This window comes from Stegastes partitus, unplaced genomic scaffold (assembly GCF_000690725.1).
Source record: "Stegastes partitus isolate 25-593 unplaced genomic scaffold, Stegastes_partitus-1.0.2 Scaffold78, whole genome shotgun sequence".
NCBI lineage: Eukaryota > Metazoa > Chordata > Actinopteri > Pomacentridae > Stegastes > Stegastes partitus.
Window position 1 is genome coordinate 874,301 of NW_007577809.1, and position 17,992 is coordinate 892,292.

Sequence of the window (17,992 nt, forward strand, 5' to 3'; positions counted from 1 at the left end):
GCTTAAACAAACAATGGAAAATTCTTCTCAACAAATAATAGATTTTTTTTTCTCTCTCTTTCAAAGTAAAACCTACGACATTACCATCTTTCAGTCTTAATGAGTGCAACCTTGAAATATTTTAGATGAGGTCTCGATGGCTGCTGTGTTAAAGCTCAACAGGGAGACAGATGTCAACATGAATCATTTTCAGAGGGCTACTGTTTTTGACAAAACCACCCACGGTGTTGGTTATTAGCCCAGGGTGATGCCACTGAGTGGGCAGACTGGACTCTCTGCTGGTCAGTGAAGTTGGAGTTTGTCCAGCTCTCCTCCCACACACACTGACCCTGACATCTTACTGAGTGACCCGCAGTCGATACGAGCAACCACCAAGTCCACATACACTGACAGCAGTACGAGATTTAATTGAAGAGACAAAATGGTAATGACCTGATGCTTACTGCAATCTCATGTGATATCTTTCCTTGTTAAAAATACACTTAAGGGAAACACATGTTTTTGTGGACACTCTTTCTATTTTTAACAAGTTGGGAACAGCGTGTCTAATGGCACCTATTGACTGGCTTGATTAATTTACTCTTCATTTCCGTTTGTTACATCTCTGTGTTTGTGTTTTTATTTTGTTTGTGTCTCTACACCTCCGTGGCCTCTGAGTTGGCTGCTTTCCTGGCTGTCGCTCTGCACACTGGGTGACGCCGTGGTCTCACATTCTCTGACTCCCTCGGCGCCTCTCAGCTCGACCCCGTCCCTAGTGTGCAGATACCCCTAAAGCACCGCTTACCTCTGCAGGCTTTTAACACACAACTTCTCTGTCTTCTTGTTTTGCAGTTCAGTCCTTCACCTTCACCCCTGCAGGTACTGTTCATTTGTCCCGTCTCCTCACCCTCCCCGAACGCAGATCCATCTCCCACCCGCTTATAGTCCATATGCTTGGATTGTCAGACTTCCGGTCATGGCTAATGCGACTTGAATGAACTTGATGAGCACAATTTTACCCGTCAGAGAATCAAACATGCAACTCAAAGAAATTTCACTTTGTCATTGGCCATGACCTGCAAACTTGAACTCTTTTCCTCGCCCAACCTACAGCCTTATTTTACACGTTGTGTTGTATTTGTGTGTATGTCTGTTGTGGCTATCTGTTTTTAAATTAAGTTTCATTCTGTCTTGTGTATCTTTCTTTGTGGCATTTTTTGTGGTGCAGGGTAAGATTGTCCATTATTCTCTGCTTCAAATAATCATATTTTTTTTTCTTCTTCTCAAGACTCAAGTTGTGTTGTAATTTACATATCTGTTTTCCCTGGGTGTCATTCAGCTGGGTGGAGTATTTCTGTCTTTTTCCCCCTTTTTTTCCTTCTGTTTAATTTTGGGTTGTTTACTTGTGATTGTTGGCCCCCCCTGCTGTGGTTCTACACATTTGGCTTCCTTAGCTAAATTTTGTGTTTTCATGGGCTGCTTTGATGGGTAACAGTGTTATATTTCACCGTCTGCCCTTTGCTGAATTAAGCCTGAGAGGCACCAACACTGTAAGGGTCATTTATCTGACTGTCTGTGGAAGACTGAATGAAGAGCAGCTTCTTAGTCACACTGAGCGGATGGATCGAAAGACAGCTTTTTAAACTGTAAAAGATGAAAAGAAATTACAGAAATAGTGTTAAAACTCAAAGTGCTAGGGGTCAGCTCAGTGCCCTCCCCTCTCTTCCCTGGATTTACCTTTTAGCTAATAACATTGTTTTGTTAAAGTATACATGTAGCTATGTGGTCCCTGTGGAGCCTACAGCCAAAAACCCAATATACTCTGGCCTTTCCACAGCAGCTGTATCAACAGATTATGACAGACATTAATACGTTAGGGTAACTTGTCTGGTTTTAAATTAGAAGCACACCTCAGAGAAGCCAGAGAGGAAGCAGGTTATTTCACAAAAGAGTTTTTGAGTGGCAAGCGCAAAGCAAGGTCAAACTCAGCACAGATTATAGAGTTGGAGCGAGGTGATATTTTGAACATGAGTCAGAGTGCAGCTCGAGAGTTACACCGCTGCTCTTCTCTGTATTGACAATTAGCTGATGTATCGAGAGTGTCCTGTCTCGGCCTCCTAAAGCTGTCAGTACACGAGAGGTAAATCACAACACTGTTGAGGCACACTGCCAGCAAGAATGAGATTTGATGGAATTTTTATATGCTGATTATGCCCCTACCACCCACCCCCACCAGTGCTTATTAAAGGGGATTAATCTGTATTCATATTGGAGAAAGTGCTTATCTTGGAGACAGAGGCGAGAAGCACAGCCCTGCCGCCGTGTCACTCTGGCTAACATAAAAGTATTCCACAGCAGCCCAGAAATGTGCCTGAGCACAGATAGGGACTTCAGAGGCCTTCCCGCTGCACAGCCTCCCCTCGCCTCCACCTCCTTCTTCTGTCAGTCGCTCACTCAGACAACAGAGTATTCTCTAATGCAAGTTTGGTGGTGGTGAAACAAAGAGAAGTGGCTTTGGCTATGACTGTATAAAGAATGCCATTCCTGTCTGGAGCTTTCAAAGCTATATTTTACTCAGACAGACTTGCCGTGTTGGTTTTATCTGGTTAAAACTAAGTATTTTAATTCCACCTGCTGGTATTCAGTTGCTTAAACCTTCATGTAGTAAATAAACTCTGCAATGCTCCAACATGCACGCTAGATAAAATTCAAATTGTGCCTCTCTCGTTTACAGTCCTCAAATGGTGTTTATGAGAGAGAGAATTGGATTAAGTAAGCTTAGGTAATGTTGGTGATACATTAAAATGTCTTGTTAGCAGCCTCTCTAATCTATTGTGGGAGTTTCCTGTCGTTGTCATCTGTTCCTACGTCACCCACAGAAAAGCCCCCTCTCTCGCCCATGCCTGGGCATGTTGTGGAATCAACTTGAATGAAACAGAAAAGAGAGGAGGAATGTTCAGCCTTCTTCTCTTCTTTAATCTCCATCTGTGGAACAAATGAGCCAAATTACTAACAGCTTTCCTTCTCTCTCTTTAGTCGACCAGCTCTCTCATTTCCCCCCTTCTCTCTCTCTCTTTTTTCTTTCCTCATCGGTATGAGGTGATTTCCAAAACTCTTGCTGCTTTTCTGTGTTTCCTGTGAGCCATTGAAGTTCAAACATGCTTAGAACTCTCCCTGCCGCTTTGTCATCACAACAGAGATGAAATGGAAATCACAGCCGTCTCTCACTTTCAGCCACGGAGTTTTACTAGCCGCTGACAAAGGGCGGCCCTTGTTATCTATAGATCACTGTAATGGAACAGGCCACATGCATGGCTTCTGGGGAGCCCTGCTAGCCAAAGGATCAGTAACTCAGCCTCTATGCTTGTGGATAGAAAACCCGATGTGATTAATGAGCCCTCTGCCTTTTCTAATCATTTTTTGGCTGAGATTTAATCACAAATCTGATAATAACTCAGCAGCAAAATAAGAAAGATGAAATGAGTTTTCCCTCTCATCAGGCATCTTGTCCTTGAGGAACACATGACGTCTCCACTTATGCAAAGCAATGCAATACGCAGTCTTCATCATTACACTTTTTTTTTTTTTTTTCAAAAAGAGAGAAATTCATGAACGACATTGGATGCAGAGGGACATCTGCACCCCTTAGCGAATCCATCAACTGTCTAGCTGTGCAAGAAAACGTGAAAAAGATGAAAACAGAGCTGGTGAAGGGCAAACTGGGCAATACAGAAAAGACAGTGCATCTTATCTTAATTATGGAAATCCATCCTGGTTGTTTGCTTTTTAATATGCTAGAAAACCTTTAAATCTTGGCTTTTCTTTTTGTCTTTCTTTCATTTCTGACTTTAGTGACATTCCAGAGAGTTGACGGCGGTCTGATGAGCAACGGAAGGTGAGTGTCCCACCAGAAATCTTTTTTTTTTTTCTATTTGTCTGCAGCATCATCAGCAAATACATAAAACCGTTCCATCATTTTTATTTAATTCTCACTGTCCAAGGCTTTACATGATCTTTCCTCAACGGTCATGCATGAAGTTCACAGCAAGCGGCTTTTGATTCCAACATTGATGAATGGCTGATAGATTGATAGATACCCAATACCTGTTGTGTGCCTACCGCGCAAACCGGCGCGTAAATATACATTTCTACCACATCTCCATTCATGCATCGATAGATGAACTCATAAATCTCCTCAACAGAATTAACAGAAACAATTTAAGCAGAGAGTGCTTTTATTTTGTCATTTATCTTCCGCTGCTGGCTACAGGCAACCCCGGAGCCCTCTGGAGTGATAAATTTGCCTGTCACCTTGCGTGGGCGGCTGGGATCTGAGCACATGTAATAATGTAAAAATAATTACCCAAGGGAGAGGTGTGTGGAGGTACCCCACTTGCACCCCTATACAGCCTGCTCCATTTCAGTGTGTGTTAGTGAAAGGAAGAAGGGGCTACAGTGAATAGGGCACATTTCAATGACACCAGTTACTGAGCCTTTGTGGGTATTCAAGGGACTCCCTTGAGAATCCCAGGCTTCTGTCTATCTACTGCTTATCACACCTGACTTGGTAAAACCTCCAGATCTCAAACACTCAGTGAGAGATTGCAGCTAAATCTGACCCTGTGTGTCTTTGGGCTTTTGGGAATGTGTCTGCTCTGCAGTTTGGTTGCAGGGTTTTTGGTTTATTTTTTATATTTATGCAGTTTTTTCAGTTTTTCTGTGCATATAGCTGGATCCTACAATGGACTATTTTGCCTGTGTTGTTCTGTGAGCTGCCAGCAATCTCTTAATGAATTAGCCACGCCACTTGCCATGCCGTTTCTCATCTACTTTCTGCTGTAGTGTTTTTCCTTCAATTTTCCACATAAGTGGTTCTGATTCTCACTCCGGCGAATAGGATTTGAAATGTCTGTATTTCTGCTGCTCTATATTTGTCATATCTTTAGTCAGTTGCAGTGACTCCCTCAATTTCCACAACGCTGAAATAGGATGCAGTCTGAAGCTCTAACACAAGCCTCTGATCCGTTAGTTACTTTGGTGCCATCAAATCCCAGATGTTGCAACTTCCCCATCTGCCCTGAGAGCGAAAATATGTAGCGGAGTATCTCGGGAAAATGTGTTCATTTGTTGCATGAGATGTTTATTGCATTAATTAGACAATAGCAAATGAAGCCATGTCTGTTTCTAGTTTCTCATTGGCTCCTGCCAAATTGCTCTGACTGAACAATTACACTTAATCGATCACAAAATAAATGATTCATGGAAGATGAATAGGCTGCAGATTGGTAGACCTGGACAATTTGACTTTGGCTGCTCAATTGAAATTGATAAAAGCCGATAAGGGTTCATTCCTTATCCTCCTGCCAATAGGGAGATGGTAATTAGAAGGTAGTAATAACTTCCTATCTCGGCACTGATCAATATTTTAGCAAAGCAGATTCACCCTGATCGGCAGGGAGAACAGGCTGAGCATTGCAGTGAACAGGTTTCACTAACACTGTTGCTATGGAGATTCCTTTACATCCTTGGATCTGAATACTAAATGACAGCATGAGAGTTAATCTAGGAAGTAATCTGTGTTTCCCATTGCTCTAAGTGTTAGCTAATGTCTAGACTTTTAATCCAAGCTCCATCCGCTAGTCTGTGGGGCCATAAACAGCTGATTTATGAAGTTGCTTTGGAATTAATTTCTCTCACTTGGCTTATTTATGGGAAGCTCGGTGTCAGCCATCTTAGGCAGTATTTATGGTTTCCTTCCTACTCATCACAAGTAACTGAAATGTCTAACAGGAAGGTGAGACGCTCCAAATCAAATTTTATCTGCCAAGGTTGCCATCCATCCTAGGTTGGGCAGGGATTAAAAGTTAAGTGTCAACTTTTCATTAGACGTATGACCCAGTGTCTATCCCCACCGGTTCTCCATTACCCCACAATCTCTCACACATACACACACAACCCCACATATAACAAATATCCCCAGTTGAAATCAGTCTTATTCTAATTATCCTTAGCAGAAATACCGCTGTGTGATGAATACAAGGACGATACAGCCATTTCCACTGTCAGCTCCTTGTCTTTCAAATGGTCTTTCTTTCGTGCGCTGGGGGAGGACTTGCTGGAGCACACAGGACAAGTGAGACTGGTGACGAGACAAAGCCATGGTCTTTTAATTTTGACCGTGTGCAGCCTTGCTGGAGTCAACAAAAGAGAAAAATGCTCTCTTCTTTTGCAGCCGCTTGGAATTTTCAGCCTGACAGATGCTAAGCACACAAGAGGCAGGCAGGAGAGAGAGGAGGAGGAGGAGGAGGAGGTGTATAAGGGAAAAAATAAAAGAAAATAGGGTTAGGGAAAGATTGTATGGCGAGAGAGAATGATGGCGGTGGGGTAACACGGCAGCCAGAAACAGAGGTAGAAGGACGAGGTGAGATATATTACCCTATAAAAGTGCATGTGTCTGATGCACAGCCATCAATTTGAATGACTTGTCTCCCCCGAGGGCCTGTTTTGGCATTCAGGAACCACAGCAAGGGCTCTTAGCTTGCCAGGGCTGCAGTTCATTTGGAGTCTCCCCTCCGTGGAACAGCTCTTCTCATTAGAAGCTGTGGTTGAGGCAGAAAGTGACTGCAGCACGCCCATTACCTGCCCTTGTCCTCGGGGCTCGACTCCCTCTGAGTCCCTCAGAGCCAACACATCACCCCTCTGGAGTTGAAACAAAAAGCCTCATCAGGCGGTCGGGCCGGTAACTACTGTGTTCCACAGCTTCTCAGAGGCCTCATGTATCTGTAATCTGCTACATAAAACACTGCCGGGCACTGAAAGTGGTGCATGCTGTGGATACTTCTGATACTTTAGCTCAGGGTCTTTTGTCCGCTTAAATGTGTTTATTTTGTATCCTTTATCTACTGAGGTAAACGAGTGATTGCACGTTCTTACACTTTGTTTGCATTTTAATCCATTTCACTGGTAAGTGGAGTGTCAATGAACTGACACATAAACAAAGCCATTTAACTGCATCTTTCGCTCTCATTTAACTCCATCTGTGTAACCCATGGTAAAGAGCTTCAGACGTGATTGTACAGTAAAGTGGCCCTAATGGCCTCCCAGCAGTCACCCATGACAGGTTAAAGTCTTGATGGCTGCTTTTATGGTTTTCACCCCCTCTGGAGGGACACAACACCTGTTAAATGGAACTGCCCTCTCCCATATGCGGGCATCCCACCAGCATCATGGCGGGGTTAGGGCCGAGGTTTGACTTCTCGTCAAATAAGATTTAGACTGTCTGGACATCACCACGAGGGGTTGATGGGAAAACACAGCAGAACGTACAAGATATTAATGGATAAGGAAACATATACATGTGGATGTCAGCATGTACTGCTGCACATGTGTGCAGTGAGCAAATGCATGCGTTAGCGTCCCCACAGTGTGCTTTTGCATTAATAACTCAGCGAGTGTGACAAAGACACAGCAGGAGAAACAGAGGAATAGCGGGCTGTGTTTGCCTGGAGGAATTCCAACTTTGCGGGAGAAAACGTATCTGTATTGTATTTCCCTCGACTTTAGAAGTGTTTCATCAGCTTATGTCTCACAAACACATATTCTTGTGTAAAAAGTAACATTTACACGTAGGTTTTTTTTTTTTTTGTCTTCACATTGTTTAACTGTTGAATGCTGTCAGTACTGAGGAATCCAGTAACGTATTGCAGCATTTATTAATATGTAACTGGAGATGTTCTTGTGCAAAAACCCCTCTAATTTACAGCCGATGTTTAATCCAGTGTTTCATCCTGTTTCTGCTCAGCCGGCCAGGCCTGCTGAACGCCAGTGACCCAGGCTACCCCTGGTTAGCGGATTCTTGGCCAGCAACCAGCCTGCCTGTCAACAGCAGCTCTGGGGGACCAAATGATCTGACTAACTTTGGTCGAGGAGGTGAGTGTCCCGGTGCTGTCTCTCCCGCTTTGAAAAAGAGACTGCAAAAGATGAAAGATGATGGCCCTGCCTTCTTTTCTGATTCACCAGAGCCCCTGTTGTTTGTCATCATGTACATATATGCATGCATGATGTATACATATATGCATATTGCACGTGTGTTTAGATATATATTTATATATCACATCAGAGAACAGCTAGAGCATTAACAGCAGGGGCTCCACTGTCACCAGGCTGAGTGATGGCAAACAGTCCAGCCTGGTGTCATAGCCCATACCTCAGAGCAAGAGAATGTGAGGGGAGAGACAGGCAGAGGAGCAGGGGGTGGATGGGTGTTTGAAAGGATGGTCTTGAGCAGCCAGTCGTGAAGGACAGGCGCAGCTTGACTGGCGCAGATGCGGACACTTCCGCCATGGCTCTACATCATCTCCCCTTCACTGGGCATGCAAACCATGCTCTATGGAGAGCTTGCTCTTTCCCTACCTCCCTCTCTCTCTTCCTCCCTCTGTTAACACACACACATGCAGAGCAGCAGCATTATTCCTCGTGTATATGAACAGAGGAGGGAGGGTAGTGAGATATCCAGATGATATGTGAAGGGGAAAACGAGAGGCTAAGGGTTGAAATTCATGAATAACTGGTCGTGTTTTTTTTCCACCAAGCTGAATGTTTGAAGTGTTATTTCTAAGGATTCAAGCTGACCTAAAAGTGCCAAGACCCAGACTGTAATTCCATAATATTTGTGCTCTCGAATCTCAAGTTATACAGTCAGACAGTCCTCGTCTCTTTATCTGCTATAAAAATCTAAATTTCAACACCACAGGGTTACAGGTGAGGTGAGCCATTTTTTGAAAGGCTGCTTTCCTATTAACTCCCTCCCTTCCCCTTCCCCAGATCTCCCCTCTGGACAAGGGGATAAAACGGGCACCATGCTCTCTGATGGAGCCATCTACAGCAGCATAGACTTCACCACCAAAGCCAACTACAACAGCCCCGGCCAAACATCCCAGGCCACTCCCTATGCCACCACTCAGATTCTCCACTCCAGCAGCATCCACGAGCTGGCTGTGGACCTGCCTGAGGCCCAGTGGAAGGCCTCGCTCCAAGCCAAGCAGGAGATGGCCAACCTGGGCTACTCCCTGCCCGACAAGAACTCCTGCAACAACAGTAAGTCCCACTGAGAGAGTAAGTGTTGCAGTTAGTGGGACTATTGTTGCCCGTGTCGCCATATAGAGAACGATAATATGTCAACTGGAGCCATTTGCGTGACATTAAAGACAAAACTTTCTTTGTTTTTCATTATTCAAGCCACAAGTTGGTAACAAGACAGCCCGTTAGAATTTAATCTTTTCCACCAAAAGCCTTTCTAACCCCACTGTGGTTGGAAGAGGTTGTCTTGAAAAAGAGTAGTTTTTTTTCCCCCCGCAGCAGACATCATCTTGGTTTCTCTCCAAGGTTGAATAAACATCTCATGAAGGAGTAGTGTAGTTAAGTGTTCCATTCATTTTCCTGCTGTTTCCTGAGTTTTCTTGATGGTACCACTTCTCCTTCAGCTTCAGAGTAATTGCCAATCCATTTTAGCTTGACTAATATTTAAGAAAATAATCCAAATTAATTACCGTGGATTTGATGCGGGATTTTTTAAAGCCGGCTAGAATTTCATACTTTAGGTGTAATGAGTATTCCTCGGCTGTATTCTAATGCATATTTATGATCTGGTTCTCCAACAGTCTAAAACAGATTAATTATAGTTTTTACATAGTCCCTCTAATGCAATGAATCTTTTAAAACTACTTTTCCAAATCTCCGTGGCATTATTTTAAGAAGTATGATCAAATATGATTATGTATGATTATAACTCTCTGAAGGGGGACAAATATTGAAATAAAATCTCTACTATTGACTCATTTATCTCGTTTCTTAAATTAAGAGGAGTCTTGTGAAAGATTAGAACCATGCTTTTCAAATCAACAACAAATCCAATTTGTCCAGCAAGCGTATTGTCGGTTGCATACATATCAGAAAGTGAATGAAATGTTGAATAAGTGCAGCTTGTCGATTGTATGAATCCTGAATATATCCTGCTTGCTCGGTGCTCTAACTGCATGTCTGCATGTGCTTGTGCTAACTGCCAATCACCTGATGCCACTGTGATTTTTGCCCTTTAACCCCCACTGTAGCCCTCCTTTTCATTCCTGACTACCGATTGGCCGAGGGATTGTCTAATAGAATACCACACAACCAATCACAAGATTTCAGCACCACCAGCTCTCACAACAGCTCAGAGCGAAGCGGCAGTCTCTCAGGTTGGTTTACGCAGCAGAGAATTAAGCAGACTGGGACACTCTGCTCCTCCGCCCAATCTTCTGATTGACTTATGTCTTAATTGTTTTATTAATCTGTTATTTGCATGTACAAACCTGAGATCTAAGGCAGATTTTATTAACACGTTCCCTCTCCCTCACCAGAGATCCTTTGCTCACTCAGCTCCCCCCCTGCTTCCAGCTGTGAATGCTTTATTGTTATTTTTCTTAGTTATACGGGGCTCTGAGTACAACAGCTACTACTGTATGTAGCGATGTTGTAATTTATGATAGGAGCTGACAGCTTATTGGAGCATAAAGAAACAGGACATTAAAGCGAGAAAGAAAGAATAGTCGTATAATCTCCTGACAGAATATGGCTGCAAGTGCGAAGGCTTGGTTTCTGCCGTCACGGTTGGTCCCGGGGAAGGCTTTGTCTGTCACCGTGTGAGTGAGCAGACGGGAGTAGGGGCAGAGGGAGTCTTTCAGACAGAGTGGACTATATACACACACACAGACACCATTAGAGATGCTTGGCTGGGTAAAGTGGCAAAAATACCTCCCTTTTTCCCCTCTTCCCCTAATGGTGGCCGACTACACTAAAACCCATGTTCAGAGAATTACAATGTCATTTATAGGACACCAAGGCAGCCCTCTGCCGGCCTCCCCTCCACTCACCTCTTTTATCTAGTTACAAGCCACTGCCTTAACTGGTCTCTAATTCAATGCTCTGGCACACAGTGGGCTGGAGAGAAGGATGTGAAGTGGCCATGCCTTACAGGCAGATTCTTCCTATAGACTTGCAGGTCACTGAAGGCTCTGGCTGGGCTTGGCACGTGCTGTATTATAATTTCATGAGAAGACAAGACAAGAGATATATTTCTGCTCAACAGTAAATGTAGTGGGTGTCAGAGAATGTGCCTTCAAGAAATGGGTTGACATTTTAGGGGAATATGTTTATTTGCATTCGTGCTAAGAGTTAGATGGGAAGAATAATACAAAGGTAAAACAATCCACCTGGTTCATCGTCCCTCGTTAAACCACAACTTGGCATTTTTATACTTTGGGTTTTGTACTGATTAATCCTCTGAACCCCAAAACCCGCCATCGGGTTTGAAATACATGTTATCTTTTTTTTTTTCTTTTTAATCACCAAAAGTACAGCATTTATCAGAGCTAATAACTGTAAACATGGGAAGAATCGTTGGATTTGAACTTCACAATAATGTGAGACCTGCCGTTCCATCATTAGAAAATCTAAGCATAAAATTGTGACTTTTCATCAAAATCACGTTATTGTATGTTTAGTTTTTTAAATGTATTTATTTATTTTATGTTTTTTAATCAACCAGATTCATTAAAACCTGAATGAACTGCCAGCTGTGTTTACACAAAGCAGATAGGACACAATTATGGAAACAAATTAAAAATATAAATAGTAAAATATCTACAGTATGTAGAGTCACGTTCATCTTCCAGTATTGGTAACACATGTGGGTTAATTAAAGGTTGTGGGGGTTTTTTCTTTAGGATTTACGACATTGTAACTTTGCTATACTGTACAAAAGACATTTCTGAGTTCTCTCTATTTCTATTCATCGCTGTGCTGTTTCTATAGGGATGCAGGACCTCATATTACAGCAAGAAATGAGCCCACTGTGATTAAATTTGTCACAGAAGCATAGAACGGCCAGGCACCGCTTGGGGCTCAGAGGGTTAAAGAAACAGAATATAATGTGTTAATTAGTGACCTTTAGAGGTGCTGGTTGGCAGATTTTCCAGCCATGGACAGATCCAGGCTGCTTGTTTCCTCCTATTTTCATTCTTTATTCGACATAAGCTAACGTCTCCTGGCTGAAGCCTAGAATTTGCATCAGCAGACATTCAGATGATCTTCTTTTTTAACTCTTAGCTCGAAAGCGAGTAGCAGTATTTCCTAAAAGTACTTCATTAAAGCGCTGTAAGTTGAGAAAAAAGAAAGAATATAAATTCTTACATTCAATTTAAAAAATTCACACATGTACTGATGATGCCATACAAGTGAATTCATTTTATAAGAGATATACTGTGTATTGCAACGTATACCAGCGGTTGGAATTTGAAGCAGCACCAGCTAAGCTTTGATTCAGACTTCAACCAAAGTAAACTCAGCATCTGAAGGGGGGAGAAGTTGAAGTTACAGTGCTTTGCTCTCCCTCTAAGGAGATGGAAGGAATAATGAATGTCAGGTCTGAAGGAGGAGAGCGGGATGAAAAGGAACAGAAATAGAGCAGCTTTCATGATAGCATGGATCTCCACTGGGGACATGAAGCTGCTCATTAAAAACGTTTCTTAGTGTAGGGGAGAGAAGGTAACTGGAGTTTTCTGTAGCAGTGAGAGACCCCAAAGACTCTTTGCTCCCCTACACTCACACCCAGCCTGCCTGCCGAGCTACAAAGTCCACGATCCTGTGAAGTCCGCGGCTGTATGTGACCTGTTGTGCTCCCACACTGTCCCTACATGTTACATCTCACCTCATTATGTAACATGTTGTGTATTTTTTGAGCTATAAATGATGATACATGGCTTTTGAGTTACATATTCTCACACTCCTGTGTTATATCTGGCTGTAGAGTCTTTCTGGAGTCTCTGCTCTGTGGCTTTCCCCCTCAGCACTGACGCACCCAATGAAAACAAAGCAAGCTCAAGGCTATGCAGCCCTACAGTTATAGGCTGGGAGTGCCCAAACCTTGGGTATAAATACCCAAAGCTGAATCTATATTTAGTATCAGTTCCCCTTTGAAGAGAGGCCCAGTTTTGTCAGAGGAGATGAGTTCGCTGTGTAATTCCTGTGTAGCTCCTAGCCACAGCGTCTCTCTGTATTTTTCATATTTGGGTTGAGCTGTTGCGATACCAGTGCCAGACCATCCTTCCCTAGAAGAGGCTCATTTACAATATTGATGGCTGGTCTTGTGTAGAGGGACTAAGGATGATTGAACAATCACGTCAGCTCACCATTTATTGGTAAAAGTCAAGCGTCGCCCAGAGGTGCGATTAGGAAACCCAATTACTTTCAGACTATACTTACACTGTGGTGCCGCCTGCCTTGGGCTTACAGTTGTTTCTTTTATTACTTCCATTCTTCATTAATCTTATTCTGACACCTCTTCTATCTCCTCATGCCTGAATTTCCTCTGATGCACCAGGATTATTATTTTTTACCATGCTCATCTCTGAAGTGCTGTTGTTTTTCATGCTGGAAAATACACGTTTTAATAGCAGCATTATCAGCATTTTTTTTGGACTCAGGACAAACTGTACCGTGTTTCCTTTTTTTTTTTCCTCTCCCATCTGGCTTGAAAATCAATAGAAATATACCTCATTGCTTCTGTAAATTTCTTTTGATGACAGTGATATACTCTTTACTGCGCCTGAGTCAAGTTAGTTTATTAGATTACATTAGAGTGCATGATGTTACATTGCACAAGATGCAATACTGGCAGCTTTTTTGGAGCACTGGGAAAAGTGATTACAGGCCTTTGGCAGCAAAGGCTAACCGACAGATGACACATACAAATGCGCTCAACAGAGATTCCCAAAGATGGCTTTCGCTGGTCTGTGTGGTCGGTAACGTCAGCCTGAGGTATTTTCTGGACCGAAATGTGAGGTGTTTACTCCTAAAGAGACATTTACAGTCCACCACAAATTGATTAATAGTTGCAAATACTGTACAGTATGTCTCCGTATAGCTCTTTCATATGCACAAGCTAAGAAACATGAAGAAAAGTAAGACATAAATCAAACCCATTGCTCGAAAATTACTGATGTGATTCAGGGTTGCACAACTTGAAGATTATGTATTAGGCCTGAAGGATATTATGAGGCAAAATTACATGTAGTAAATAAAAATGTAAGTGTATATTTTACATTTTTTTAGCTCTGAATATGACTGCAGCAGGCGTATTGTATGCGCGGAGGTTTTTTATTTGTTAGAATGAAGCTAAAAACTATGAATCAAAAAAATACTACACATCTTTTAGATAAAGTAAGTGGATATTTAGTGTTTCCTTTATTCATGGATGGGAAAAGCTACTTTTATGGCTTCATAAATGTACAAATTCAGTGTCACATGTACCAATCTATACATGGTATGATCAATAGAGCTATACTAAGATCTATTAGGTGTTGTCTTAACTTTGTAGCTGTTTTAATCTCGTCTTTTTTACTCTTAATGTTCATTCCTTTTTTGCTGCAGCACTTGACTGCAGTATCTCTGCTCTGTAGTTTCTGTCAGCTGGTGCTGCTGGGATTTGCATATTATGCAATGAATGCTAACATATTTCTACATGTTTCAGCAAGTAAATAATTACTGCGGGAGGAAGTTGTGGCAAATGAAAAAAGAGAACCATCCAAAAACAGATGTTTCGTGACTCAGTACTTTATTAAAAGCTTTCTGTTTGTGTTTTTTTTATGATTGTATGAGCTCATTTTGCATCAGCACGTCTTAGTCTCCAGGAATATGTGCGCACTGTTTATATAATTCAGCTTGAAAACAAATTTGGACTCGAAGTCAAATGTCTTTAAAGGAAAAGAAGGTTTCTTCCATAGTGACCAAATCATATAAAACTCAGTATTGACCTGGCTGGCAGATTTATAAAGATGGATGGGACAGGGGAGAATCTGGTGTTGGAGGGATATGAGTGGAAATGGATGGGGTTAGCGGCCCTCCAGTGTAATAAAAGAAATGAAAGTAGTAATAGACTCAGTGAATTCCATTAGGGACACACTGACACTACACAAGCCATTCATTATGATGATGCTGTGAAGTGAGATATTTCATTGTGGAGCCCAAAGCCTGGTGTGAAAGGGGACACTGAGGGATGGGTGGAGCGCAAAGGTCTGCCTCAGCCTCGTTTACTGCCGTTCTCCTCTGTTTCTATGGAGATTCGAGTCTTTTCAACCAATCAATCAATGGAAGCATGCTTTTCATCAGGCAACCTTGAGGTTTTCTATGCAAGCGCTGACAGGCGGGAGCCCATTGAAATCCTGTGTGTGAAATTGTGTACAACTTTTCCAAGGGTATGTTGAAACTGAGTCCAAATGGATTTGTAATCTAAGCGGCGTGTTTGGACTAAATTGAGTTTCTTTAGGATGCACATTTGTCACATGGCAAAAGCTGCGACTGTAATTTGCAATGCTACCCCGCTTGTATATTAGTTTTTAATTGATTTTCGCGTTGCAATCTAATTTTCGGTCACTGAATGCATCATCTCCTTTTTGTAGGTGGAAAGGGAGGAAAGAAGAAGAAAACAAAGGCTGGCTCCAAACCTACTAAAGCCAATGGGTCCAACTGGGCCAATGTTCCCCTGCCCCCTCCCCCGGTTCACCCCCTCCCCGGCACTGAAATGGACCATTATCCAAATGAGCACCATGAAGGAGGAGGGTATGTACACCAGCATCATAAACAAACACATTCACATTCTGATGTGAGCAGATAACAACCTTTAAAGTTACACAGCACATACATGATGTCTAACAACTTCTGGTATAAGCCACATTCACTTCCTATAGAAATCTTCTATCTGTTTAGTTTTTGGAAGTAAACAGATGCAAATAATAGTTTTGCATCACACCCATAATGCTGGGTTTGATAGATTATGATTGAGACGGCACTCCGCTGCAGATCGCTCCTCTCCCCACCTACGCAGCAGAGGATCTAGTGTCTTGTTTGCTAGACGCACTGCCGACGTTAGCACCACACATTTCTGTAAGCAATAACAAGGTTAAGCTTTGTTTTCTCTGCTGCTAATCACTGCGCTACTGTACATCTGGAGAGAAGTGAAGAATCGATGTGTGGATCGTCTCCGCAGGCAGCCAGACGCTCACTTACACAGGAGCTCGCACACAAACTCGCATACAGATGGATGCAGATTAAACTATTCGCTGATTCTGTCTTCAATCTATGGGGCTGACTTCAAGACTAGAAAATAGATGAAAAAAACATGTACAGCAGTCTTGGGCTGCTTACTGGGGTTTACATGTGCAGATGGTTTTCAATTGATCTCGTTGCTGGATTCCACAGTGGAAAAAAAATCCTAAAAGTATGGTTTCATAAAGAGAAGATGAGAGTATATACTATGTATGCTCCCGCTAACTGAGTTTTTATAAATGTTTGATGCAATACTGATCTCTTCTTTCTCTTTACACTAATTACATGGCTTCTTTAGATCAGCTGATTCTTTTTAACGTTTCATTTAGCGTGGCGACTCTAACGTTAGCTCAAACACGCTCTACTTAAGGTACGAAGCGGCGGAAGCTTGTTTAAGTGATTGTGAGTGTCTCTCTCTTTGGTCCACTAGGTGCGATGTCCTCTCACTCCCATTTCCAATCTGGGAGAGTCATCTGCTTTAATAGGCTATCTGGCAAATGAAGAGTCCTGCACACTGTAAATCTGAGGCTGCTCTTAATGGCAGCAGATTAAAACAGTTATGTCCTATGGAGTGTGCACTGACAAATTTCTTTAATGAACATTTTCTTTATGGCGAGTATTATTTCAGCATGTATAAGCACAGCTACGAGGAAGTGAAGCCTGACATCCGCTGTAATTCTACTCAGGGCTGTCGTATAACAAATTCTTGCTAAAGTTGGACAAGGTCACAAAGCTCTATGTTCATATATAGCAATTTCTATTAAAATATTTATACTTCTATGCTGTCTGCTTTTCCCCTCCGCCCTCAGTTATCATGACACATGTGTACGCACTGACACGCACCTAATTATGTTTTTGTCTACATACCAGTATACATTTCACAAGTTATTTTCTCAGTAATAAGCAAGAGAGCTGTGGTAAATATACGTGATTCATCATTTTTGGGTGTGGCGGCTTCGACTGTCAAATGTAAATGATCAACAGCTGAAACAATCATATTTCAGTCTGTTGAAAGAAATTAATCAGCAGCTATTTTGATTAATTTGAATCTGTTTTAAACATAAAAAACAAACATTTTCTTATTACATATTGCAAATCTCTGTGTTTTCAGATATTTTGTGGATGATATTATTAATAAATCTTTTTTTTTTTTAATATTTGAAAGTAGAAAATAGTAGATAGTAGTCAGGTAAACAATCTCCCATATTGAAAATTTCAAGATTTGTATCAGGAAGTAAAGCAGTCCTGCTAGTTTTTATTTTTATTTTTTGTAAGCTAGCCATTTTCGTAACCTGTGTGCAAATTCCTCACCAAAACCCTACCCTGCATCACTATTTTGAGAGGACACGCTGCTGCATTCTTCACTTAGCTCTGCCAAATTCGACTGAGATTGGTTTAAAGAACTACAAACAAGCCAGAGCATTTTCTTCCCTTGTAGCAGAATGATAATGATGTTTTGCAGAATGGTGTGGCTGTGCAAGACTTTAAAAATAATTGCTAGTTACAGCCCTGGATCAGACTGAGGATTGGCTAAAGAATTTCACGCTTTCACTGCCAAGATGTCTGACCAGTGCACATAAATTCTTCTGTCAGGTATGAGAGTGACGGCTGGGGCCCGCCCATGCCTGTGCAGACATATCTTCACCAGGGCATGGAGGATGAGCTGGAGGAAGAGGAGGAGAGGGTTCCCACCCCGCCCATCCGAGGGGTGGCCTCTTCTCCAGCTGCCGTGTCCTTTGGGCAGCAGTCCACAGCGACTCTTACCCCCTCTCCTCGAGACGAGATGCAGCCCATGCTCCAGGCACATTTGGATGAGCTGACCAGAGCGTACCAACTGGACATGGCAAAACAGACATGGTAAACATTGCATTAA

General features: G+C 42.3%; 1 protein-coding gene across 1 annotated transcript in view; it reads left to right on the top strand.

Moving 5' to 3' along the window:
- robo2 (roundabout, axon guidance receptor, homolog 2 (Drosophila)) overlaps positions 1-17,992 on the top strand; it is a 146,516-nt gene that overhangs the window by 116,679 nt on the left and 11,845 nt on the right. Inside the window, exons 18-23 of the mRNA XM_008276643.1 lie at positions 832-858; positions 3,832-3,874; positions 7,781-7,908; positions 8,803-9,075; positions 15,474-15,633; positions 17,713-17,976. Coding sequence (XP_008274865.1) covers positions 832-858; positions 3,832-3,874; positions 7,781-7,908; positions 8,803-9,075; positions 15,474-15,633; positions 17,713-17,976 — 895 coding nt within the window. The remainder of the gene's footprint in view (positions 1-831; positions 859-3,831; positions 3,875-7,780; positions 7,909-8,802; positions 9,076-15,473; positions 15,634-17,712; positions 17,977-17,992) is intronic.